General features: G+C 37.2%; 1 protein-coding gene across 2 annotated transcripts in view; it reads right to left on the bottom strand.

The window, feature by feature from the left end:
* Positions 1–7,127: 7,127 nt before the first annotated feature.
* The window catches only part of PACSIN2 (protein kinase C and casein kinase substrate in neurons 2), a 61,895-nt gene continuing 47,212 nt past the window's right edge, over positions 7,128–21,810 (bottom strand). Inside the window, exons 6-11 of one of the 2 annotated variants that reach the window (XM_082498676.1) lie at positions 20,739–20,914; positions 17,792–17,912; positions 15,521–15,645; positions 14,759–14,872; positions 13,574–13,770; positions 7,128–9,235 (exon numbers count right to left, since the gene is read on the bottom strand). In XM_082498676.1, the coding sequence (XP_082354802.1) occupies positions 9,123–9,235; positions 13,574–13,770; positions 14,759–14,872; positions 15,521–15,645; positions 17,792–17,912; positions 20,739–20,914 (846 nt within the window). In that variant the 3' untranslated portion in view covers positions 7,128–9,122. Of the gene's footprint in view, positions 9,236–13,573; positions 13,771–14,758; positions 14,876–15,520; positions 15,646–17,791; positions 17,913–20,738; positions 20,915–21,810 lie in introns of both variants that reach the window. The other variant, XM_082498675.1, reaches the window with a different exon arrangement.

A 21,810-nucleotide genomic window follows, 5' to 3' on the forward strand; every position in this document is an offset into this window, starting at 1 on the left:
TGCCCCGAGTTGAGATGTCAAAAGGCTGCTAGCTCTTCAGAGCCAGCTTGCACACACAGCTCTCAAGTCTCCATCCAGGAAGTAAGAAGTGTATCAGCCCATGATAGCATTCAGAAACACACAGCGCCTCTGTCCTAAGGCCATACTTTGCAATTCAACTATGTGGATGCGCACACAAGACAGATTCCTGTTGCAGACTGCAAGCTCAGCTGATAGCTAGGAGACGAGTTCTAGACAAGATGAAAGAAAAGTATTTATCATACGCTTATAAAGCTGAGGTCCTGGAGGCAATCTTAGAGCAGCCTCTAGGTTGTGGGAGAAAAGTAACACAGCAAATGGAGGTAACAGTAGAAGGAAGGCGTGAGCTGGTCCATCGCCATCAGGGAAAAGGCAGTGCTTGTAATTTACTGGCTGCTCTGCATGTTGAATAAATAAAAATAATACCCCCCCCCCAAAAAAAAAACAACCCCAAACCAACAACTTACCTTCAAGGGTGCCCATACATTGGTCCACTGGAATGTCCTCTACTTTGGTGAGCAGCCGTTATGTGCAATGCAGGTCCTTACCCAGACCCAGTAGCAGACCAGCACTGCAAGCAAGACTGACTCCTCTCATCTAACATTGCTTATGTCCTCAATCCTCAGCAGATTTTCATCTTGACAATAAACAGTCCAAGGAGCATACATTCCTTCCCTGGTCCCATTATCCACAGCATGTTGTGCTGTCATTTTCTTTGTCCATGAGAAAGAATGCCACTTAGATATTTTGGAAATAGCCTCCATATCCCATTCTCCCTCTAATCTCCTTGCCTAGTCCCAGGGGAGAAACAAACTAGATTCTAAATAATGGAAACCATCAGAATAATCCCTGAAAGGTGATGAATGTTTCCAGGGAATAGGTAGGCCTTTTGTTCTTCAGCAAGTTTGTGGTTTGTGTGGATTGCAGAACGAGGGAAAGCACAAAGCAAGAATAGCAGCAGCAGTGGGAAAGTGGACCTCAGTGCAGTAATGTCATGCCTTGCTAGTGGTTTCCAAGAATGTCCAAAATACATGTATTTCTATCCCCAGTGCACAGAGAACCATTTAAAAATTGTTTAATTGTTTCCATGCCAGGTGGTCTGATAAACATAGACAGAGGAAGGACTGCTCCATGTGTACCCTTAGAAACGAATGCCTGGTAAGCACAGCATTCCCTAGAAGGGCTGTGTGTATTACAAGCCCTCTAATCAGGTGCAAATGCAGAGCAATTCACTGCCAGCATGCCAGAGTATGACACTGGGTGTTGCTGTTTCACAAATCAAAACTCAAGGGCTCTAATTCTTACTAACAAACCAGAATACAGTTCCAATTTGATATGAAGAAAAGATGAGGAGCATCAAACATTGGAACAGTTTTCCCAGAAGAACTGAAATGCCTGTCCTTGGAGGTTTTCAGGACCCAACCAAAGCCCTCAGCACTGAACTGCTTCTAGTTCAGCGTTGACTTCACTTTCAACAGGAGGTTGGACTGGAGATGTCTTGAGGCCCCTCCCGTCTGAATGATTCTGTGCTAATATCCTCTTCTCTGCATACCCAGGCTAGGCCTAAAATGGATGGCTTGTCCCTGTAATACTTTGTTGACCCCCAATTTTTGGATGCCAGAGCTACTCTGTGAGCTGAGGTGGCATAGGCAAAGCAACCTGTTCCAATGCTTTCTCCTACTCTCACCTATTCAAATGCCACAACAAAAGTCTCAGGCTCCTGGATCTTGCCAGACAGTCCCACCAGGGCATATGAATACAAAGGATAACCGTTCAGGATGGTCTCTCGAGAAGTGTCTGTTCTCTAGGTCTTTGGCTGATTTGATAACCAGAGACGGGCATTTGCATCTGCTTGGAGTTGTGTGGAATTACAGGTTCAGTGGCCACTTACTGTCTCACAGCTCTAAAATATTTGCTACCATTCCCAACCTTCAAAGTTTTTAGTTCTGTTAAATTCTATTAGTGCTGTTCTCCAGTTATTATCAAGCCTTCCATTGTTTGCTTTCTGCTTACATTGCTGCTGTGAAAGGACAGCGTATAGGTACAGTCCCAGGTCATGCTAGCTAGATTTTCATTACCCTCCCAGTGCCAAAGGTTCCCTTAGAGCCAGAGGATACGTATGAATTGTGCTTTATGTCCTTTGGAAAACTTGGTGGTACTGAGCAAAATTTACTACTGCTCACAGCTATATTGTACGTAATGAAAATATGTTGCCTCATGACAGTTGTAGCTCAAGAAGTTTTAGGCCAGCCTCCCTCTGCAAATGATATCCTGGAAGACACAACATAGTCCCAGACATGCGTCATTCCAGTACAAGTAATCCATACACAAAACCTCTTCTCTAGAACAGAAAGATCAAGCATCCAAATGCCTGCTCCCACAATATGGAAACAAAGGTTAGTAACTACATTAAAAACCAGCTGAAACCAGTTCAACACATCAGTAATACATTTTTATTTAGTAGTAATGCATTGTTTGTACCGATAACATCAAGAAGCATAACCACTTCAAACAGGTGAGGTTTCTTGGAGCTTTCCACTCTTGAAAGTGGTCTACAACTCAACAACATGGCCCAGTACAAAGCCAAAAAGTTACTATACTGCGATTCACAGACAACCCCTCTGCACACTCAATACTCAGTTGTGCTTAGGTAAGCCTGTTTGTATTAGCAATACAAGGGACTTGCAAAGCTACAGCTAGAAGTAGCATCCCATTGCAAAACCCACCTACATTTGCCACGTGACAGCATTTCATCTATGCCAGGCAATCAAATTTCAATGTTTTCTGCACAGGGGTTCTAGAAATATTTATCATCATAGTACTTCACAATTGATATGGTTGTTTACCTCACGGGATTGGAGATTTCATGGGTTATGCACAAAGGTGATCTAGCTGAGGTAACAGGTGACTTGGATTTTCAAAAAGTTCATGCTAGTGTCCCTCATAAAAGCCAAAGTAAACTGCCAGGAAGTAAAGGAAATGATCATTTAATAAATCGGTTAGTGACTACAGTAATAAAAAGTGGGAGGTTACCAGTGTGTCCCCCAGAAGGATTTATGCTTGGGACTTGTAGATTTGAATATTTATCTACAAAAATGGAGAGTAGAAAGGTGGCAGTTTATTAACATTAAATTACTTATGATCACAGAAGTGGAAAACAGCTGCAAAAGGATCTTGTAGAGTACTGATTGACCAGATAAAGCAACAAGGGAATTTCAAAGTCAAATGCAAAATAAAAATACAGTCTGAACCTCTCTAATGAGGTCAGAACTAGTTACTGACAAATAACGTTACTGGTTCTCTTTCTGGAACTGATCACAGGTTCTCTTTTTTGAACTACTGCATTTAGATCTGTGTGAACAATAGTGCCATGTTCAGTTTTTGCCAAAGCAGTGAACTGAACTATCAAAATTATGAGGAAAAAATTATTTTCTTCTTATTTCATAGGACCAAAGACAGATCACTGAAAGCCAAAAATAACATAGCTGAAGTATCACTATATGTTGTCCTATTATACTCCTCTTAAGGTGCCCACTACATACCTCCGGTACAGACCTCGTCTGACCTACTACGGTAATTGTTAGAGAAAAGGTTACTCCTTCTGAAACATGGACAGGTGCTCAGTAAAACTTTCAGATGTACGTAGGTACTCTTCCCTGAATGGAAGGTTCAAGAAGCACCTAAAGTATTTTTGAAATTTTGTGCTAAAGTATTAATATAGTATCACACAAGAATCTGAATTTCTAACAGGTGAAAAACAAGTAAAGCAGGCTGACAATGATATGTACTAAACATTAGCAGGTAAACTGCTAGGTGTCAAACACACAGAAGGTATTGTCAACTGCAGTAATTACCACACGACCCTTCCTAGGTTCTGAAATTGCTGTTCATGTTTTAGTTCAGACAAAATGAGGAAATAAAAGTATACTAATAAAAGTGGAGTTATCTTGTATTCTCTCATTTTAGGAACAGAATCTGCAGCGCTTCAAATTGACCGCTAGGTATGCTTTCAGCCACAACCAGCAAGCTCCCTCTTGTTGTGAGGTGAATGAACAACTTTCTGCCAAACCAGAAAGGTTGGAGAAAAAATTAAGAAAATTATTACGTAACCTTAAAGTTATTTTTAAAAACAGATGCAGCTCCAGGAGAACAGGAGGTATTGCTGCTGGACATCCAACATTCAGTATACCATTCTCTATTCTTTCCCTTTTCTTCTTTGTTTTACGATAATAGACAGCTAACACAAATGTTATTTTAAAAATCACCCAAATCATACCAGATTAGTACAAAGCCATCTCATTTACTGTGTACTCTTATTTCCCACTAGAAGCCTCAGTATTTCTGTTTATCTCCAATAATGAAGTCTGTCTTAATGTTTACTTTGCAAGTGTTAGGAATAGAGACATAATTGGAAGAAAGAAGGCATTAGAACAAAGAAAAATCAGCTCAGACCAACTTCACAGACATCTCAGCAAAAGATAACAGCAATGGATTGGTTTATTACACTGAGGGTACAGCTTTGCTTTTGGCATCTTGTCTGTGTATAGCAAATATACATATTTTTGTATTATAGCTTACAAGTAAATTAAGAGGCAGTTTGGCGGAAACTGTTCAAAATTTTGCTGTCAAGCTCTCAGCCTCAGAAGCAACAAACTAAGAGGCATTCTAATATTTCTTTGGACTGTGCATCAGGAACTGCTAACCTCTGCACCTTCTCTAATAGCCTGTTACTTTGCTGAAAAGGCTCCCTTGCTATTCTCTTTTAACTAGACAAACTCATCAATGTTATCAATTACTGGAAATACCCACTAATATTACATTAAAAAAAGACAAAGCACCTAATTTGTTAAGTGATCATTGCAAATATCCAGATTAAAAAGTCAACAGCTTTTGTGAAACAAGGCATTATGTGTTTTCAAAGCATTCAAGAAATACTATGCAAATGGCAAGTATTTTCATGCTGTAAGGTTGAAACATGCTCAAGGTTACAGCAACATTCAGGTAGCTCAGTCAGTACAAGCAAATATACACTAGTAAGTTTTGAAACATACTATTTCCCTGCAGAATTTTAAAGGAAACAGATGGGACAAGATGGCAAGAAATCATATTCTGAGCATCATGTTCTCCTTTTATACCCTGTAAATTTAATCTTGTGAGAGTGAAGTATAGCTGCTTAAATCCAGGATAGATTTACAGGGAAAATTTCTTTACTGTTGTTCAACAGGCTTCATTACTTACTCACTTTAACTGTAGCAAGGCTTTTGACACAGCCTCCCGTAGCATCCTTACAGCCAAATTGGTGACTAAATAGACTGGGTAGAAAATTGTCTGGACTCTCAGGTTTAAACAGTTGTGCTTGGGCATAGCAAATCCAACTGACATCCTGAGGGATGGATACTAGGGCCAATATTACTTATGGCTTCATAACCTAGATGATGGGACAGAATGCACGCTTGACAAGCCTGCAGATGATACCAAATTAGAGATTATAAAGGGCCATCGCTCAGAGGGAGCTCAACACTTGAGAAACAGGCTGATGAAAACTTCATGAACACTAAAGGTAAATGCAGCGTCTTGTACCTGCACAGTTACTCCACCTCAACAGGACAGGCTGGATGCTGACAGGATAAAAAGCAGCGCTGCAGAAAAGGACCTGGGGATCAGAGTGAACAACATGAATCAGCAGCATGTCCTTGCAGCAAAAGTGCCCCACAGCACACCGGGCTGTATTAGCAACAGTGCAGCCAGCAGGCTAAAGCTACCTAATGGGAAAGCATAGAGAAGATGGTGCCAGACTCTTAAAGGTGCACAAACAAAGTGCAAGATGAAACATTAGAAATTCTGATACATATAAGGAAAAAAATCCTCATGGTGAAAGTGATGAACCACTAAAACTGGTTGCTCAGAGAGGTAGTGGACTCTTCATGCTTGGGGATGTTCAAGAATCAGCTGGACAAGCCCTGAATGACCTGCTTGAACTGGACCTGCTTTGAGGTCCCCTAGCTGGGCTAGGTAGCCTCCAAAAGTCCCTTGCATTCTTATTCTAAATTTGTCTATGATGAGTATATTCAGACTTTACATACTAGATGATGAGGTAAGATCCATGTTCTTAAAGCAAAATTCTCAACTGAATTCATCTGTGCAAGGTAAACAACTGTCCATTCAAAATGAGGATGAAACTAGTAATTTTCATTTGACCAAATCCAAGTCTGTTTCCCAAAGTTCGCATTGAAATGAAGTATAATAAGAATTTCAAGCACTTAAAATGGCCTATTGTTTATACTTGTTTGTTAGCAGTCAAATAATTTCTTGAAAACACTTATTTTTCAAATGTTTGCTAAGTTTGCCATTAGCTTCTGCTACTCAGTATGATAGAAGATTTTGTCCAGTTTTGGACATTCTCCCCACCCACACTCAGTACAAGATCCTGATGAACTTGAGCAAGTGCAGTGGAAGGACATCAGGGGGATGGAGCACTTCCTCTGTGAGGAGAGGCTGAGGGAATAGGGCTTGTTCAGCCTGGAGAATAGATTAATCTTGGGATCCCAACAGCAGCCCTCCGGCACCTACAAGGAGGCTATCAAAACAACAGAGCCAGGCTCCATCCAAGCACAGCAGAATGACACACAATGGTCATAAATTGCAACAAGGCAGGTTCTAACTGCAAATAAAATGGGGGGGCAGGGAGGGCGGGAGGGGCAGGTTATAATTAAGCATTCTAACCATTTGAACAGAGAGGTTATGAAATCACTTTTTGGCAGTTTTTCAGACTAGCTCAAAGGCCTGAGAAATCTGGTCTGAATGCAGAGTTGACTGTAGTACAGTGGACTACAGACGTCCCTTAGTCCCTTCCACTTGGATTCTTATGGTGCTTTCATCAAATTGGACATCCAGCATAAAAAAACCTAGTACTTTATTTAGATCAAAAGATGCAGTGTTTGTGAGGGAGTCAAGATAATATTTCAGCTAGCTATCACAAACACTACTACAGTAATCACTGCCAGTCAACAAGAAAACTCTCATGAAAGGCAGAAAAGATTCAGATATTATGAAAAAAATCCAAACTATATCAGACTTGGCCATACCACAGAAAGCAGCATCACAGTAGATCTTGCATTTCCACAAAAGACATGGTCTGCTCTTCTTCCATAAACATTTTGCTGGAATGCCTTACCAACAGCCCATGTGCATTGCCACCTCACTTTTTTTTTTTTTTTTTGTTAACAGCACAACGTCGCTAATGTCACACTCCTCTTTATGGCTCTTTTAGACAATGCAGATTTTGTCATCTTGAATTGCAATGCAATGCTCAGCTTATTTGCTTCATAAGATTATTTTCCACATACATTGAAATAGCGAGAGGTGCATTCTGTGTATTTAAGAGATTAACAGATTTTATTGTCTTCTAAAATATTTTGCAATACAGAGACCCAATCCAGTAATTCCTGACATTTTTAGTAATCATCTTGTGGATGAACAATTATGTTAATAAGTTTCCCTCGACAGACACATACATACATCCATTTTCTAAGCTTGCACATTTTGATTCATTGAAAATGATGACTAAATATATCTATAAGCTCAAAAAGCAAACGATAAAGTCCAAGACTACCAACAGTGTTTTATAGTTACCTCAAAATAGATTTGTTAGCTTCATTACAGTGTAGCTTCCTAACATAGCATATCTACTTACCTGATACTTAGGGTTTTTTCTTAAACACAAATCTGCTGTAATTTTACAACCCAGTTTTAAATGTCACAAATGCATACTATTTGACACGATTACAGATGACTGAGTTGTAAATGCAAACATGTAGATTTTACAGTGTTCTGCTACAATAATCCATGTAAGGACTAAAAAACTAGTTTATACTTTGAACCACAAATTTATCCACAAATACTGATTTTGAGTATGTTAGTGTATTTACTGTACTTCTGAAAACCTAATCATAGAATACTTCATCTATGGTACAGTAATGAATATGGCAGGAAAGCAGATTTAAATATACCTATAATTTAAACTCTTAAAACATTCTAAATCTTATTGACATCAAAAGGCTTGATAACTAGTAGCCATGCTCTTTATATTTTGGAATATCAAATTATATGTACATATACACAACATAGATAGGCTCTTAATAAAAAGCATTTAGTCTATTTTACAGTCTTCTCTGTTCAAAAAATTAGTCTTCACAGATTTAACATTTCAAATCACCCAAAAATCATTAACAGTTTAAAGGAGAGGGTTTTTCTCCTCCCCCTGCAAACATGTGCTGGAAATAGCTACTGTTCTGGGACTTATGCATAATTTATCTTTCTTTTGAGTGCCATTTAAGATCTAGATGGAAAACTCCTAGTTTAAGTGGCTTCACACTTAAACAACATTCATAATAGAATCCCAACCCATGGCACCTGCAGATATCTCTGCTACAAATAACCTTCTGTAACAGATATTTATTAAATACAGGATTTGTTTTACAACTTCAAGCCATGCTGACAACATAGAAAGATTACTACAACATGGAAAGAGTTTTCATTCAGTCAACTGGTGACTCAATCTATGTCATAATTTAAGTATTAATTGATAAATCCAAGCATACAAAAAGGTGCTTACTACATAGCATTTAAATAAAAAAATACTGCATCTTTCAGACATTGCTAAGAACAAATAGAAAATTAACTATAATAATCTTTAAAATTCAAGTTGCAAGTTACTGAAGGTCACTTAAAATAACTGATTAAACAAAAGTGAGCGTAAGCCACATACCTAGGATAGGATGAGGCACAAGCATAGAAAATGCAAAAATGTTTAGGAGTCACAATAATAGATCATGTGGGAAGAAAAAGTTTAAAAAATATTTTTCCTATCATACTATTTTTTCAACCTAACCCCTTTCCTTTGCATTGTGCACAAGGTGTGAAAACAATGTCAAATTATTAGTTCAAACTTTTGTCTTTAAATCACCACAATTTCAGCATCAAGCTCTCGCCTTTTCATTAAAATATATACATTCTATACATCATTCAGCTTCCTCTTGCTTTAAATATATACTGTACAGGCCTACAGAGCTTTTGTAACACTTCTTTATTAACTTCGTCGTTTGTCACTGGATTGGTTCTACATAGTTTGCTGGGTATAGACCAACTTGTCCATTGTCCAGACGTCCTTTGCACCATCCCTGCTCATCTTCATTCTCCATTTTAGTTAACTCATCCCCTGCAAAAAGAAGGAACATTGTTAACAAGCTGTAACCTTTTAAGTAACAACAGGAAGATATATTGACAGTTATCGAGATGTCTGCTTTTCTTCTCCTGCCCAACTCAGGCCCCAGTCTCCCTTCTTTGCTCTTCGTGCTTTTGATACCAATAAGACCACTTAGAGATTTACATATGGGATGAAAGACTCCCAATTTCACGAAAATATAAATAAGCAAGCTACTTTGAAATTAAAACATCACATTGATGGCATTTCAAAAAGGTCATAGCATTTTTTTTAAAGCACAAAAGTTTGGTTTCTTTATTGAAGTTATAGTGAAATAACACTGTATATAAGATCAAATGCTCCCTTATCTCTAAAGGGTGTGAACAAAGATAGTTGAGGATAGTACAACTACCTCTAAACAAGCAGAATAATCCTACATTTTTGGCCCTCAACAAAAAGTTGGTGCAAGTGAAATAAATGTTTCATTAGGCTTACTGTCAAGATACACTCTTCAAAGAGTTTGTGCAATATAAGGAGGAAAATGCTACAAACATTAAGACATGGCAGTAAAATTCTGTTGAGTTATACTTGCAGCTTTTCAGTACACCACTACTAAGTTGTGATGCAGAAAGATTTAAAAGAATCTTATACCTTACACTTTGTTACATCTCTCTCTCCTTTTCTCATCTGTTTAAGAAATATAAGGATTTGGATTTTACTTTCTCTTTTATTGCTCTAGCTTTATACTGCTGGAAGCTGATGTAGCTCCAGAAAAAAATAACTAAGAATTTGCTCGCCAACTTACATGGCAAAAGCTGATACTGATTATGCATTCAGACATTTATGAACTATAACATAACCTTATTTTGACTGTTATCTAATCTTCTACATCCTCAGGAAATACTTTAGCATTAGAGAGGCTGCAGAATCCAAGATGCTGTATGTGAACAAATGAATGTCCACCTCAGCTAGGCAAAAATGGCAAGACTAATTAACAATTATTTCCTCATGTACAACTTACTTGTGTCAAATTATTTCCCTAGATAAAACTGATTTGTGTTTCATCTTAGTTAGCAAGAGGAAATACATGCTGAAGATATTAACCACTTAGTACAGTCCCAAATGACTACAAATATACATTCTTGGTATAATTTAGGAAAACCGAAGTAGCCTAGGGACTATCAATTCTTTGGTAGAAACGGACAAGCTTCATATTAAGTCTTCTCAGATATATACCTTCTATAGCTCCTCTGTTAGCTAAAAAAGGTTAAAGTCTCATCTCCTCTAGTTTGTAAATTTACCAGATAACTAATTTGTTCATTGTTATGAAAAAATGTTTGGCACTATGGACTGTACTTGGCTTATGGAGACATTTTACAATTTTTTTCCACCATTTCTAGCACATTAGAATGAGAGTTTCAAGCTTTCCTGCCACTTCTATGAAGTGTATTTTAATAAAGAGTGAACACAATGACTATCAAAGCCACACTGCATTAACAGTAAGCCCCAAATGCAGTTGCACTTGTATTAACAGCTAGGACTTGGAAACTCAGTGATCTTGGAGGTCTGTGAAAATATTACCACTTTTAAGTTTCATTTTCAAAACAGTTATAACAAAAACGGTCTTTAACAACTGCAATAAAGATAGCATATACAATAACACATTTTGACAACATTGCATGGTCTACATTTACTGTAGATATTTATTCTTAACCATGGCAGAGACATGAGCTAGACATATGGTAGATGGTTGTGTCCCATCCTGTTACACAATTATAAAACCTCTCATAAGATATGAATAAACAAAGTTATTCTTCCTCTTTGGAAGCCTCCTACAGTTGTTTGCCAAGAAAAAAAGAGACAGATATATAAAGTATTCCACTAATAAAAAGGAGTTTCATGTATTAAAGTACATTTAATGGACCCTATGCAGAGCATATATACTACAGCATGCACCTAGAAGTGATCACTAAAGCTTTGTAGGCAAATTCTTTGAATATCCAAGGAAATCCCATCTGAGAGTATCGGCATACATTTAAACAGATCCCTACAATGATTAATCCTCTGCTGACAGCTGCTTCGGAGTCTAGGCATAGTCTACAAAGGAGCACAGGAGCACGTATATTTTAAATTGACTCTTGCATGACCTAGTGAGTTTTTTTCCCCTGAGTCTTTTGTATGTTTAGTTTAAACCTAGGCACACCAACACTTCTGCCTAAAACCAACATTTTACTGTAGCCATTCTGTAATTCAGCTTCTGTAAGGGGATTCAGTTTTCTACAATTGATACAGTCAGAAAATTTGGTGTTAAAACATTTTAAAGCTCTTCCTTCAGAGGTATTAAGCTGTTTTTAAGTTAAGCCTACATACATCTTTTACTCATAGTTCATACTTCCTGTACTTTATTTATATAGACCTCACACTCAGAACCACTTTGGTTCAAAGAGTTTAATGCAAGTCACACAGCTGGTACTAAAGCACAGAGTGCCTAACTGTATTTAACCCTTACATCTGTGTATATAAACATTGCATAATTTTACCACCAGAAGGCTTGTTACTGTAAACCCTTGGAATGCTATCCTGTTGCTTGACAGGCACAATACATATATTTCAAGAGGATTAGCACACTTCCATCCCCTGCTGAAAAAAAAAAAGGAGCAGTTAAAGTCTACAGAATGAAGAATAATTTTAGCTGCTGTGCATTCCAGAGAAAGCTCCAGATGTTTTGTTATTACTGGCCTTCTGTCAGGGCACAGTTCAGCAAAGTTAATGGACAAGCCAATCCAGTCCTCCTCTCTGGAAACCTACAATACTACAAAGAAGAAAAGTCAGATGTATAGAGTTTTACTACTGAAAAAGGAGGGAGGTGAGTAGAAGGTGGGAGTCCCACCACCTCACTTGTGGTACTTTTGGGTTTAAAAAACAAACTGCATTTATAATATGACCTGGAAACACACTGTTCTGAGCACCACCTTTCCTCCATAAGCAGAATGGAAGTCTAGCAGTTCACCAGTTAGCTATTGACTTGATTACTATATTAACCCTAAGCCGTAACATCTAAGACCCACTGTAGATGGTATAGAAGCAGCATACTTCTTACGAACCCCAGCTGAAAGGGAAGTAAACCCAAAAGTTTTCTCAAACTTTCTTTCAGCACATGAACCCTGTTTTTCCTCTAAGTCAGTCATTACAGTTGAAGGGAGTAAATGACAAGCAAATGGGAAGAGAGACAAGATCAATGAGATTGCCTATCTCATTTTCACAAACTGAAGTTCTGTTTGCTTTTGCTAAACTACTCGTTCTGGAATTCCTGGTTGGTAAACTCTTTATGTTCCATTTTGGGCAAGACAATAGAACAACTGGCTGAAATTAAAGAGTTCGAAAGGCACAGACTGGCTGTGAATATCACCTTTCATCACTAGAGGGTGCTGGCCAGATTATGAAAAGCTTGAGTCTCCTATTTTGGGGGCTGAGGGAACTGCCCAGGAACTCACCCAGCGCACAACGGCTGGTAGAACTAGCCCAGACAAACTGGAGGCAGCAGCATCCATGGCATGCAGCCATCATACATACGAAGTTGGCACAAGGGTATGGAAACATACTGTGGCATGGGTCTCTCCTGTCAGTTGCCTCTATTCTGTTCTCTCGACTCCTATAGCAATGAGGTAAAAAGGGAACATGGTTTATGGCTTAAGGGAAATGCAACATCCTAAGAAGCGAGATGCATAGTAAGTGTACCCTAATATAACACAAGACAAAAAAAAAAAACAAACTACAAACAGGTAAAGACAGTTACTGTGCTTAACATACACTGAAGGGGGATGGAAAAAGAGAGGAAAAAATTATCTGTCCATGGCTAAGTTTTCAACCTTGTTAGCACTGTAGGAAAATGGAGGCCAAAAAAGAGATGCTTCCAGTTTAAACAGAAAAAAATATCAGATGATTAGATGTTGTTTTAAGGTTAGCTGCTGTAGTCTTTTCCTTTAAAAAGGAGACAACTTTGTGGGGTTGGCATTTCTAGACAGCTAAATGCAGCTGTTGTTACTGTCACCAACTAAGAAAAGGAGGAGTTAGGATTATCAGTTCTGCGCCTCATTTTGTTTAACACAAGATGGTAAGAAAGGAATATCCCAAACAGACGCATCCCAACACATTCCGAACAGATTAGAAGTTGGTGCTTCCAAACAGGAGATACTAAGAAGCACTATCAAGAGGGGTGAGGGCTAGATATGATCCTGTAAATGGACTTATACTTTAAGAGAAACAGGTGACTTCAGGAAATTAAAGCTGAAGAGAAACTCCCCCACCCTTTCTGCTTTTGATAAATATTTTAAGTGTATCCTGTAAACTTACCAGCTTTAAAGCTGAGTTCATCTTGCTCTTGGCCCTCATAGTCATAGAGTGCACGTACTCTCACCTCCATCGCAGGAGAGGTATCTTCATCAAATGGATTGGTGTCTCCATTTGCATCAGTGGAAGAGAAGGGATTATTGGACTCTTCATCAGACCAATCTGTAGGGTAGCTTTGGTTTTTTTCATAGCTGCTAACACTGAAAACAATTTTTAAATTATTCTTTTCTGCTCTTAAAATAGGAGACTAGAAATACCACTAAGATATCAGTTCCACTAATTAAGCTTAAAGTCCACTCTAAGGCCCAGTTTTGAAGCTGTATTTCTGGTATCTGCTCACCTGTCTTTAGCTGACAATGCCTCATTTAAAAAAAAAAAAAAAAAAAGGTATTCTTGCAATACATTTGCAAAGTTAGAAAAAGGCAAAAAAAAAAAAAAAAATTGTAAAGATTGTAACAAAGACAACCTCCCCACAAACTCCAAAGACTTCCCTATCAAGAAATCTATATAATCCATGGGATTATTTACTCTAGAAAGGTAAAAGGTACGCAGGTAGCAGATGAGAGGAGTTATCTGGTTTAGAATAAGACATTTAAATTGCTTTGCAAAACCTTCCTCCCAAATCTCTATGCACCTCTACAGTACCTTTCAACACTTTTTGTGTGTTGCAATCCACCAACAAAGAAACTTCATTATACTGCAACAACTTGATTGTTTAAAGAAAAGTTCACTGTTAAGCATGCACATGCCATTTAAGAGAGTGGTATGACATCCCTAGTGTGTGTATTGAAGTAATAGGCAGCTGTTTGAGAAGGTCCTAAATAAAAAGAAAGCAATTGTAAAAGCAGATTTATTCAGCGAGAACACTCAGAGCAGTAAAGCTCCAGAAGCAGTTTCACTAGAAAAACCTGTCAGTTCAAACATTTTATAGGACTGGTAAAGGAAGGAAAAAAGCAACAGCAGTTCTGTTAGCAGCTGCCAATAACCCCAGTAGTTTCAAACCAAAGATCAAGGCAACAGATATGGCATCTGTTAGGAAAGACGAGTTAGGTTACAGTGTTGCTTACATAACCGCCTAAAAGGGCTCCATGCACTGACCGGCACAGTGTTATAGAAACCAAAAACAGAAAACCCTGGACAGAGAAAGTGCAAGTGTGAAAACAATTAAAAAAACAACATTTCACCAACTTTTTGATCTTATTGTCCTCCTTTTCACTGACAGTACTCCCAGTATCTTCTTCATCTTCAAAGGGATTGTAACTTGATTGTACTGACTGCACTGTGTTACTCTGGACACTAAGACTGCTAATTTGGAAAAGAAAGAGCATTATGGCGACCCTGTCTGTTTAAGAGTAGAACACTGTCATTGGTGTCCCACTAAGCAGATTCTTAGCAGACCCCTTCTCCAGCCAAGAAAAAAAAAACCCCAAACAAACAAAAACCAAAACGTTTATCCAGTGTAGCATAAGATCCAAAAAAATTTGGAAAATGTCACATATGATACATTCCTCCAGAATTAGAATATCCTTCGTGGACCATAATTTCTTTTTCTTACTGCCTGCAGTAAAAGGCAGCGTGATTTTTCCTGCCAGTTTCATTCCATTCTAAAGCAGCTGATGTTAACAGTTTTGTATTAATCACATCCAGAATTCTGAAGTGACTAAATGTTTTGCAAGCTAAGATATCAAAGTATAATTGTCATTTCTAGAGATGGGAAGATAGCAACAGATTAACTACTTCTCATAAAATTTGGTTTTGTTTAATTCCCAATGGAAAGAGAACTGTAAAACAGAGAATTAATTCCCAAAATATTTTGTGAGCTGCAGAAACACATCACTAAATGCTTACAGATCATTAACATTTGGTTGGAAAGTGACTTTTTGATCCCATAGAGCTTAGTGTACTTGAAGGTAACAAGCCTTCCCAAGTCTTTTTAGGCATGAAAAATACCTGCTATGTTTGTTAGGCTGTGAAACTTGATCTCCTGTCTGATTAATACCAGTCAGAGTCACTCCATCAGAAGCCTTCTTCTTTTCTCTTCTACTGAGAGTGCGGTTCAGATCTGCAGACCACTCCTATCAATGAATGCAAACCGTGACTGAGAAATTTAATTGAACAAGTAATTATCACATTTAATTTTCAGACCGAGTTATGGAACATACATCTATACATACAACAGCACAAATAATTATTAAAAAGATAAGTTACTCTAAATGTCTCAGTTACAGTACTCATCTAGTTCCTACCCAGCAATGCAAACGGATATCTGTGCTACTCACAAAATCCCAAGGTTACCTGTACTGTACTTCCCTGCTTAGTATTCTGAACACCTTGAAAAGACTTAAAATACCAGACATCTGGCAGACAACTAGAGAAATCAAAGGAATTGGCCAGTGCAGCTCTTTAGAAGTTGTGCTGCGAAGGCTCATTGTTTCAAATAATGCCAAGACATCTGGCTTTAAGAGGTAAACCTAACGTTTAATTTTAAAAGGTATTATAATCTAATTTAAGATAGGTCTTACTTTGTAGATCTTTCTTGGAGCACTTCTTCAGAAGCAGCTCATTTTTAAACTCACTGTATATCATGCCCCCTGTCCCTAAGATTTGAGCCCTTAAGGTACTGCACTCTAGATTTAGAGAAATTTATTGTCCTTAAAAGCCATCCATAAGAGTTAAGGCTCAAATCAACACAACAGTTGACAAGACTCATGATGCCATTTGTAAAGTATCCCCTCCTTGATGTTTTGAACCATACAGATGTTTCAGAAGTCAGACAGACAGATGAGACCTAAACAGAACTTCTACCTATGAAGTCAAATTAAGACACATACTGATACAAAGTACGAACCAACAGAGAACAAACTGAATGCAAGCAAATATCCTATGCTGAGACATGTTTCATCTCAGAATCCTTAAAGGTTAAAAAAAAATAAAATCAGGAGATGAATGCTATCTTTTGTATAGCAAATTAAGTATTTTTAACAGGAAAAAGATTTTGCAAGTTGCTATTACTACTGGTTTATACATGGTAGCACAGCCAGTCAGTTTTCAGTGATTTCTGGGCAACTTCTCAGAGATGCCTCATTATTTAAGTTTGTACAAATACATATTGGATTTCTGAGTTACCATAAAGACCACTGACCTAAGCATATTTGCAGTTTATAATGCAATTTCATATTCATTTGATCATGACTTTTTTTTTTTTACTTACGTCATCCTTGTAGCATGTAAATGAGAAAAAGCTCGATTAGCAAAATAGTAAAAACAGTATTTGATCTGTTAATTATAATGCTTATGAAAGGATGGTAATTTCCCCACACAGAAGTAACTGTACTTCAGTGTTTCAGGCAAAGAAATTCTGCAGTACTATTATGAGTTTTCTTTCTCAAACCTTCTAATCTAAAGTTACTCAACATTTTAAAGATAAGCGATTTTCCATTACAGTTAAGAGAACAGTGAACATGCCAGAGTTGATGCTTCCACTCCATTAATTTAATGTCTAGAATTATTTCAAGTAAACCCATGATTCTGGTCAGACAAACTCATCCCAATTCCAGCTATTCAATACTGTGGTAGTATGATCTGCACTGATACATTTTGGTACTTGTTTCTTGTAGGCTATGTTAGCAGAACGCTACTTAAAAAAAATACTTTCTTTTGAAGATGGCATTCAGCAATTCAATTACCAACCGGTTCAAGGGTGAACTTTTTTATATAACAGTATTGAAAAAAACAGTTAAGACATAAATACCAATTTTCAGGACTGATTGACGTATTTAGTTCAAACTTCATCTTTGATGCCTACAGTACAATTACCTGCTAACATCAAGGAGATTCAAACCGATATCTGACACCAAAGGGGAGAAGTAAAACATATAGGATAACATATACAGGTGTCAGCTGTGTATCAACTAAAACACAGCTTACTAATGACTTCAGTAATGACTTTAGATTTAATAAATAAATAAACAAACCACTATAGAGTTTTCTGGTTTACCCCTTTTCTCTTTAAATAGGTGCCTGATATAATCACCTCCAAAAGTTGGAGGCTAAGGACAGCCTAATGGAAATCAAGAAAAGAAAACTACTATGACTTGTAAAAACAAAAATATTCACTGCTGGAAGCCTGAATTTAAGAGTTACACCAGAAAAGAATAGGACAAAAAGCAAAGAAGAAAAAATAGACAGAAAAAGTCTGGGTTTTAAGTATTCTGACCTTACCTCAAACTGAGGCCAATTCATTGACATCCCAGGACCTTGATTAGCTCTAAACCACCGTAAGTCTTCAACAGCATCTGCTGTTTTGATATTCTGTTCCAGTTCACGGTAGATATTTTTGTAACTGCAAAACAAATTTGACTTCAAATTTAGTATAACATTTAGAAACATGGCAAATCCCCTCATCAGATTAAAAAAAAAAAAATATTTCAAAGTTCACATTAGTGTTGAAAAAACTTAGAACAAGACAGACATTTTAAAACTCTACGACAGACTTATTACTGCCTGTAAAATAATTACGTATTATTACTGCCTGTAAAAAAAGGAAGAGTAGTCCAAACAAGTAAGTTTGCTGAAAGTTCACAAAAAAACAAAATCCTTATTTGACAGATTTTAGAATTATGACTCTTGTATAAAGTAGCTTAATTGGCTGTCATTAAGTGTCAGATTTACATAGGAATGTATTTAAATTAACGAACGCCAATCTTGAAGTTACTTGAATTTAGATCTTGTCTACAAGACAGTAGAAACGGTTTTTGTGATAAGTCCATAGCATTCTGTGAAAACTCCTGTCTTAATCCAATGAGAATAATAAATCAGTATAAAAATAAATTTCTCAAACCTGAAGCGGAGTTACAGAACTTTCCTATGCAGGTATATCTGCTAACTGCTTTTATTATTTTAAGTACTCTCTGATTTTACTAACTGTACTTTTTATACAAAATATCAAATACTATAAAAAAGAACCTTACTACTTTTACTTATCTCTTAGTCTAATTGTTTTTCGTTAAAGTTGAGTTCTCCTAAGTACTTTACAGAATAGAAGTAATGGTTCAGATACAACTTTGATTCCCCGATCCTCGACCATGCATATGAGGTATTAGCTCTACAGACTGTGACTACAAGTGCAATTGCTTTATACCAAAAACCCCAATGTGGTGCAATATGGAACCCTGAGTATAAAGAGGTCTTAACACAACAGCTGCAAGGCTTAAGAGACACAGAACTGCTAGTCTGTATTCAAGCTAGACAGAATTTGGGAAAATCCTTCCACACCAAGTCACACAAAATTTAGAATTAGAATACATTAGTACTACACTGTCAAAGAGTCAAACTTCCTCAAAATATACTTCCAAATTTCTCAATTTCTATATATTACTTGACCACTTTAACATGTATGCAGTATGGTTTTTATTCTACATTCGTGGTTCTTTAAATGTATTTAAGCAATAGAAAGGCACATATTTTGAGAAAGGGAATAAGTAATTTTGAATGACTCACTAGCCATCGGTTTAATCAACAATTAACTGGAGGTCTACATCTGTGGAAAACAGGGCAGGGCTATTTTCTGGACTGTGCTCTTCAGAATTATTAGTCTTAAGGTTAAAAATCAGATTTCCTTTTGAGGGGTTATTCTATACTTTTTATCTCTGGGTATTCAAAGAGGCAGAGATAAGGAAACAGATAAATGGTTACAGTTGTGTTATCCCTAGTTTTATCTTAAGAGTTCTTTTCTTTCTTTGCACCTTATTAACATACCATAAGACACCACTCCTGAACCTCCTAAGTATCTTAAGAGGAAATCACTGCCTCTCCACTCGGTCATCTTCTGTAGTCTTCCCCCAATCTTACCCTTTAAGTCAACTACTTCTCATTTATTTCTGTTCTATTGTTTCTTTCAACCTGATTAAACTTAATTCAAATGGACAGCAACCATAACTATCTATCTACTCAGAGTAAAAAGAACAGCAGTTCCATAAGAACTTTGAAGCAACCCAAAATAATAATGATGCTAAAATAAGTAATCTTGCCTTTACCTATTGTTTGCTCTGTATTTGTTCTTGCCCCTATGTCGCCGCCTTTGCTTATGCCAGCACTAACATTCATGTGACCGCATAGCAAGTCAGTTTGGAACACTGATCAGGGTTAAAACCAAACTAGATTCTTAGTGCCCTAGGTTACCTTGACCAGCTCCTTAATTCCACTGGTTGGACTACCATAAGAGTGTTGTCGCTAGCAGAAGAGGGAACAGAAATAAGCAGCCAGCCAGGAGCACACTTTTCTCCTTTTAATTGAAGTGCCAACCAGAGCACATATGAAGCTCTGCTGTTACAAGCGTGATTTAAATTCTACTAGTGTTACAGCATTTGCTGCAAGTATTTCAGTGTCTGTCTTCTCAAATGCAAGAGAAAACAAAAGCATTATAACCACTGTCTTACTGACATGCTGAAGTAGTTTTGTATCAAAATGGCCTGTAGTAGCTAATTACATGCCACACAGTCTGACAAAATCAGCTGCATGAGCTCTGGCTTGAGTTCCCTAGCAGAAGTTTAGATTTCTTGGAATGTAGTGAGGAGAGTCCAGGCAGAAAGAACAAAATACAAAACATGCTTTATATATACTACAGTATAAAGACCAGACTCTGAAATTAAGTTGGACAAGAGTTCAGCAACAGTCAACCAATGGATCTTTAGCATTTATCCCCCAGTTAAGGTAATTCCTTTAGACTGAGGTACAATATTTTAACAATAAATGTCTTTATGCTACAAATTCATGCTGTCTTACACTTACAATAAATTCTAGTTTGTTCTCCAATAAACATGCAAAACACATAATACACTAAAACCCTCCTTTTCCAAATCTTAGATCCAACATTTTTTGATTCTAAGCTCTGAATCCTTTCTAATCTGCATACATTTGACTATAAAATACAACAAGAATGAGGGGTTATAGGTTCGTTTAACACTGTTAAATAAAACCAGCAAATGTTTGGGATAGATGCTAATCTGATTTTAGACAAAAAGAATTAAGCTCTTTCACTTAAACTTTAAACAAATTGAAGCAACACATTAGAAACAAATCAGATTCCAAACTCTCATCTATTCGAAGTATGGATTACTTTTCACTGAAAAGTATTAAGCAATTATTTTGAAGTTTTACACAGTTTTACCTTGCAACGTTAGACAAGTCAAGGTGTTTTTGAACTTCCAGTAACACTTCTCGAAAGAAACGCAAGCGTTTTTCCTCAAACTGCTGACACTGTTCAAATACCTGCTCCATGTTTTCCATATATTGAGGAGTGGCATTATCTAACTCTTTCAGTGATTTTTCATACTTTTCTTTTGTCTGGGGGTGGAAAAACAAACCATTAGCAATATATTTTATTACTACCCTACCTAAGAGATTTAGCAATGTAATAATGGCCAAGATTTAGACCAGAATTTCCCAAACTGCATTCTCTTTTCATGACCACTGTACCCATTATGTCACAACAAGAGTTATCTAATGAAACTGCAGAACAGTTATAATAAAGCTCTAAGGCTCCTCTCTGGCTTTTTAACAGAAGCCATGACAAATGTTAATATAATGCTAAAGATAAAAACCAAAGGAGCCACAGAGTAAATCAGAGCAGGCAGTTTTTCAAGTTACAGGTCTCTTATTTAAAGATCTCCAAATAATTTCAGAGCATTGTCATTTCTCCTTCAGTAATTTACATAGTCCACTGTGAGTTATGACCAAAACCCCAAACATTGTCTGTGAACATATATTGTATACTCTGTGAGCTCAGTTAACAGACAGAACCTCAGACTGTACACTAATTTACAGTAGTCGTCCACAGACAGGAATTAAAAGATCCCACCCAATGTAACATCAGGCTTCCGGACCACAGAACAGCATTCTCAAAGGGAAAAGATGTCTTTGAAGAAAGTCACACAAGACAAGCCTCTCGATAGCAGCCCACTAAAGAGACTGTTCCCCAAACCGGGCAACAGAATGGCATTTCCAAAAGTGTATTTCCTTTTATTTAAATGGATTATATCAGCTTACTTTCTTTAAAAAAAAAAAAAAAAAAAAAAAATGCACTCTGGAGTCAAGAATTACTACAAGTTTAGATGTTGTCAGCAAGTTTTAAGTGCCTATCTCACAGCCCCTCAAATGAAATAACTCAACCCTCACTACTAAATGAGAACTCTGTCCTAGAAGTTCACTGTCTTATTCTGTTTCATTCTCTGCTGAAATTA

Source organism: Vanellus vanellus, assembly GCF_965231255.1.
Source record: "Vanellus vanellus genome assembly, chromosome: 1".
Lineage (NCBI taxonomy): Eukaryota > Metazoa > Chordata > Aves > Charadriiformes > Charadriidae > Vanellus > Vanellus vanellus.